Source organism: Orycteropus afer, unplaced genomic scaffold (genome assembly GCF_000298275.1).
Source record: "Orycteropus afer afer isolate SDZICR_OR568_19922 unplaced genomic scaffold, OryAfe1.0 scaffold00129, whole genome shotgun sequence".
NCBI classification, from domain to species: Eukaryota; Metazoa; Chordata; class Mammalia; order Tubulidentata; family Orycteropodidae; genus Orycteropus; species Orycteropus afer.
This window is the reverse complement of record NW_006921716.1, coordinates 1617898-1623347: the sequence shown is the minus strand read 5'-3', so window position 1 is coordinate 1623347 and position 5450 is coordinate 1617898. Positions and strand designations below refer to the sequence as shown.

Sequence of the window (5450 nt, the reverse complement as noted above, 5' to 3'; positions counted from 1 at the left end):
GGGGGAGGCGTAGGCGGGGGAGCCTGCAGAGGAGTAGAAACTGTGCTTGGGATTTTTACAGGGCCAATAGAAGAAGGCTGTGGTGGAGCTGGGGGCAGGGGAGGAGGTGGAGGTGGTGGAGGTGGAGTTTCTGGTGAAGATGGAGAAATTGGATAAAGCTTGTCATACGCTTCCCTGTATTGACGAGCAAATTTCTCTAGTGCTCCATATGGAAAAAACTGCCCATGGACATGTTCTTGGTGACTCTTTAAAATAAGAACATTGGAAAACAATTTACCACACGTGCCGCATTCCAGTTTGTCAGTATTATCACCTTCACCACATTTGCTCTTCTTCTGTACCTTCTGCCTGTTTTCGTTATACTGAATGACCAGTTCAAAACCAAAGTTTTCCAATAAAGCTTTGGCTGCGTTTCCTCTGGCACCTGAAGCTATTCGGGGTGGTGGGATAGAGGGTTCCATGGATTTCTGCTTCTTTATGTCTTTGCCTTCTTTGAGTCCTTCACCTTCACTTGTAAATTCTTGCTTTGGTTTTTCTTGCTTTTCAGCAATCTCTTCTGCCTCCTTGTATGACGGCATGTCCTTCATGATTTGGCAGTCTGCACTCCCTGTGTTAGTTTGCTCTTGTTTCAATAATTTGCTTGGAGGCGGCGGCGGCGGTGGTGGCGGTGGCGGTGGTGGCGGCTGCGGCTGCGGCTGCGGCTGCGGCTGCTGTTTCTGAGATTGCAGCTGGGGCTGTGCGGCTTGGTATTGTTGTGCTTGTTGCTGTAGTATTTGGAGTTGAGTTTGGCCAACATGATGTTGGGTTTGAATCTGCTGCTTCAAGTCTTCAAGCAAGGATCCAGCCATTCCTGTCATGCCAGGCATGCCAAAGGTGGCAGAGCCTGGTAAACCGAGATCTGGCCCCAAGCTAAACTCAGTGCCAGGTATATAGAATGGAAAGAGAAACTGAGGCTGCTGAAACTGCAGCAGTGCTTCTGGGGTCATAGGAAAATGAGGCAAAAAGGCTGGGTTTAGAAACTGAGGCTGAAAGAATGCCGCTTGCTGTTGTAACTCATGCTGTAGTTGCATCTGAATTTGTGCTGGTGACTGTGGTGGGTGATGGGTAGGTTGAGCAGAGATTAATTCAGGAGTTTGCTTTTTATTTAATTCTTTGGCATCTAAGTGGGGGTCTTTGCTGTTCACTGCTGCTAAACTCAGGGACTCTAACATTCCTTGGCTAGGACTATTCACATTTGCTGCAAGGCTGTGGCCACTGGCCACATGACCACTGGGCTCCAGCTTTGCAGCCCTCGCCTTTGTCTGGTGGAGCACAGATCTCATGTGGATTTCCAATGTTGAGCTTTGGCTGTAGGCAACATTACAGATGCTGCACTTGTAGGGTTTGTTATCTGTGCTGTTGTTGGTTTCTTGAGGAACGGGACTGGAGGCTTCTTGCAAAACTTTTTTCAACTTATGCAGATGAGACACTGAATTATAATGGACCAAGAGAATGTTCTTTTGGGTGAATGACTCTTTACACACTGTACACTTATATGGGCGAGATGGATCGAGGAATTTTTCCATGGTGAAATTTGGCCCTTTTCTAAAAGGTAAGGTCCGCTTTGGTTCAGAGCCCATATCATCTGGAATAGAGCTACTATCGCTTCCTACAGGACTTGCCTTCCCTTCATGGTCCACCTCATACTCTCGCTCCATTTCCTGCTCTAGGGCGTGGTCGTCCTGGGCCATAGTTTCACTCTCTGCCCAAAGTTCACCATTCACGGGCAAAGAAGCATACAGCTGTTGAAGTTCAGCTTCACTCAGTTCAGGGTGGCCTGCTTCCAAGTGTTTTTTTAAAGCCTGGAATGTACGGAAACTACGCTGGCAGAGATTACACATTGTGGCAGCCCGAATCGCATGATACTGGGAATGTATCTGAAGCTTCTGCATAGTCTTAAAAGCTAAGCTGCAATGGTTACAGCGATACTTATAAACGTGGCGGTCAGAAACAGAGAGGGGTTGCCTTTTCTGCTGTTCACTTAATTGGTCTTGCAGTGCATCAGCGACTTTCACATCCTTACTGCTACTTTTATTCCACTCTGACACTTCTGTGGATTCTTTACTTGATTTCTGCTCTTCACTCTTAATTTCTATACTAGCTTTTGAATCCTCAAGAACTGCCATACTTTTGTCATCCATTGGACTTTCACCTGTGTAAAAGAGAAACAGAAATATGTCTCTTATGGGAGAGGGGGAAAAAAAAAAACAAACTTAAACATCAACAGGTAAGTAGAAACCTCTAAAGGTTTCTGCTTAATACACTCTTTGAAGAAATAATTATTGAGCAACTACTATGTGGCAAGCATTGTACCAGGTCATAAAGATGAATAAGAAAGTACCCCTGGCCTCAATGAATTTCAGGATAGGAAAGAAAACAAGTAATAGGTAATTACAGTATGTTGCAACCAGTGATATAAAAGGCCATAATCTCAGTGTTCATGAACTACAACACACAGAGCACTTTTGGCAGTCTGACACATGGGTCCCCTGTGGGCAGTTATGGATACCTACATACTTAACATGCTTTGGAAAATATGGTTCTTGGAAATGCCATGTTTCCCCACCCTCTCTCCCTTTTTTTTCCTTTTACTGACAGTAATAATCTTAGAGTGTTGCGCCAATGGCAGCCCTGTATGTGTTTTCTGACAATCCTGATCAGAGGCTAGCATACCTGAATATTTCCCAGACCCCTCTGCTGCAATGGCTGCAGGTGTGTCCCGCTCTGATTTCTCAGAGGTAGCCGCTGGCAGTAGCATACTGTTTGGCATTATGACATCAGGAATAGGCACCTTTGAAAACCAAAGAGGTGTATGTTAAATGTACCCAAGAAGTCACAAACTCCATTGCATCTGCTATTGGGCAGTCACGTATCCCACTTTGTTTTTTCCAAACAAAGCAGAGACATTTACTTTCTCTTCAAATTTCAAACCAATGCTACCACAAGGCTGTATTCTTCCTTTTATTAAATACTACTTGAAGGTTTTTGATTATGTAGATCTATATTTGTAAAGAGAACCAAGAAAGTTTGAAACTCAAGGTGCCCACATAGTTGTTTCATTAATATTATAGATATTAAAGTAAGATTTCAAAAATACGTTATTGGATAAGTTATACCTTTTATCATATTTTTTAATGTAAGGAAAAGAGACAATAAATGGGCTTTAACTGTGATTTGTAAAACACAGTCAATAAACTATTAATTAATATTGAAGAATAAATAAATTTCTATCTACCAATAATTACAGGTTCTGTGTTAATATCTTTACATCGATTATGTCAAACATGCATCATTTGGTATCCTTACTGTCATAAGCAACTTTTCCACACAATCTGGAGACACACTGTGCAAATGGGTCAGATGAAGCTGGAGGTGCGTTTTGTTGCTGAGGACGTCCTGGCAAAGGGGACAGCAGATGACCGGCTGCACTGAGTGCTGTGAGAGGACATGCATCTGGATGCGACTTTGGTCCCTACTATTGTAGTTACAATAAGGACACTGATAGAACTGGAAAATAGTAAATAAACACGGCCACCAAGAGTTAATGTGTTTTGATGACTTCACAGCATTAGAAGTAATACCAAGGGTTAACTAGTTAACTATATTGCCAATCGCAATGTTTACGTACATTTCAACAGCATGGAATCATTTTGGGCTCTAACATCTTTGAAGGAACTGGGTAAAAAAAAAAAAAAAGATTTACACAGCAAAGAGAAAAACATATTTACCTGATCATGACAGAACTTATTATCCTCTGCAGGTTTTGACCTTTTTGTTGCAACATCCTCTTCTTTTGCCAGCAGGAGTGGCTGGGTTGCCCCTGCCACACTACCTTTTAGTTCTTTCTCTGGTGTGATTATCCCTGATACCAACAAAGAATAAAACAACTCAATTTTAAAAATAAACAAACTTTTACCACCAACTGTGTGTTTTTCGTATAGCTATGACTTTATATCCACTGAACCACAAAAATAATAGTAACAATAATAATCAACAAACACTTTTGTATAATGCTATTCTCAAAAAGTAAAAAAGCACACTTCTTTTTGTCCACCGAGTGGCCTTTCATAAATATATTTTTAAATAAACTCCTGCCTTATGTTTAGATAGGTGGCCTTGAAGATTCATCAATAACATATGCTGTCTGGTGGCTCAGAGTGCCTATATCACATTAAAGCAAATCTACTTCCTTTCACGAATACCAACTTAAAAAGTAATTAATTTTACTAGTGTTCACTTCTCTTTCTTCTAAATTTCTGGGCATTGAAAAGATCACAAAATCTAAGAGACAATAATTTGTAATTTGGAAACCAAAAAACAACATTTTTACATGCTGAATATTAGAATTTAAAAATTAGTCATATATTGCACAACTGCTGCTGCTGTTAGTGATTTACTTTTTATGTGAGATGTTTCGGCAATTGGCTGCACCCATAAAATTATGATCCAAATCTCAAGATTGTTTAATGAGGTTAATCCAAATATTCAGTATTAAAGATGATTTAAAATTTTGCCTACATGAGCTATGTAATAGTAGGAGCCTCACACACATCAAAGAAAGGAGTGTGGTTCTAATTTCCCAGTCTAACTGAAAATTCTTCCCAGCATCAATTTGTCCGATAATATCCTCTGTGAGGCTGGATATTACAGCAACATTGAGTAGGCATGTCACATACTTCTCACGACAAACACAAAACCTCATTTACCAGCTATTCCAATCTCATCATAGCACGGCATCATCTGACCTTTTTTCTGCTGTTTATTATGAGTATTTCTAATTTTAACTTTCAATTTTCACCATCTTCCAGTCAATTTGCAACTAAATTATTTCCAGGGTGAGGACACTATCACTGGACAACTGGGTGCAAATACATCTTGAAATGCAATGAAGCTAAACCATTGATTGCTATCAGACCCCGCGTAAATATATAGTCCAAGCGTAATCTGATTGTATGCTGAGCATGAAGATTTATCTTGATTTTTTTTTCAATCCACATACTGTTCGTATAAATGAACAAATTGGACCTTATTGCAAAATAACCCAGTTTTAATTTAAAAATAAGGTCAAGGATGTTATGGAAACAAAGCAAAAATGAGCAAGACATTTTTTTTTTCTATTGTCAATAGAGATGCATGCTTTATATCATGCAGATAATTTCAAAGATTTCAAATTTAGGAAGTAATTCAAAATTGAGAGTGACTTCTGAGGAGATAAATTAAAATATAATTTAAATCAGATAATGATAATAATTTTATTCCCTTGGGGTTTGTCATAGATACAGAATTCACACTAAGTTTTCAACAAATTGCATTAATTTTGATTTCTAGATTTATAGACAGTAGATTTCATTTGAATTGATACATTTGTCATATATACGTATAGGAGCTCAGGTGGCATGATATCTAAGGCA

General features: G+C 39.7%; 1 protein-coding gene across 1 annotated transcript in view; it reads right to left on the bottom strand.

Moving 5' to 3' along the window:
- Positions 1-5450, bottom strand: part of ZFHX4 (zinc finger homeobox 4) — a 247429-nt gene that overhangs the window by 13169 nt on the left and 228810 nt on the right. The window contains exons 6-9 of the mRNA XM_042781501.1: positions 3768-3901; positions 3346-3546; positions 2713-2830; positions 1-2191 (exon numbers count right to left, since the gene is read on the bottom strand). Coding sequence (XP_042637435.1) covers positions 1-2191; positions 2713-2830; positions 3346-3546; positions 3768-3901 — 2644 coding nt within the window. The remainder of the gene's footprint in view (positions 2192-2712; positions 2831-3345; positions 3547-3767; positions 3902-5450) is intronic.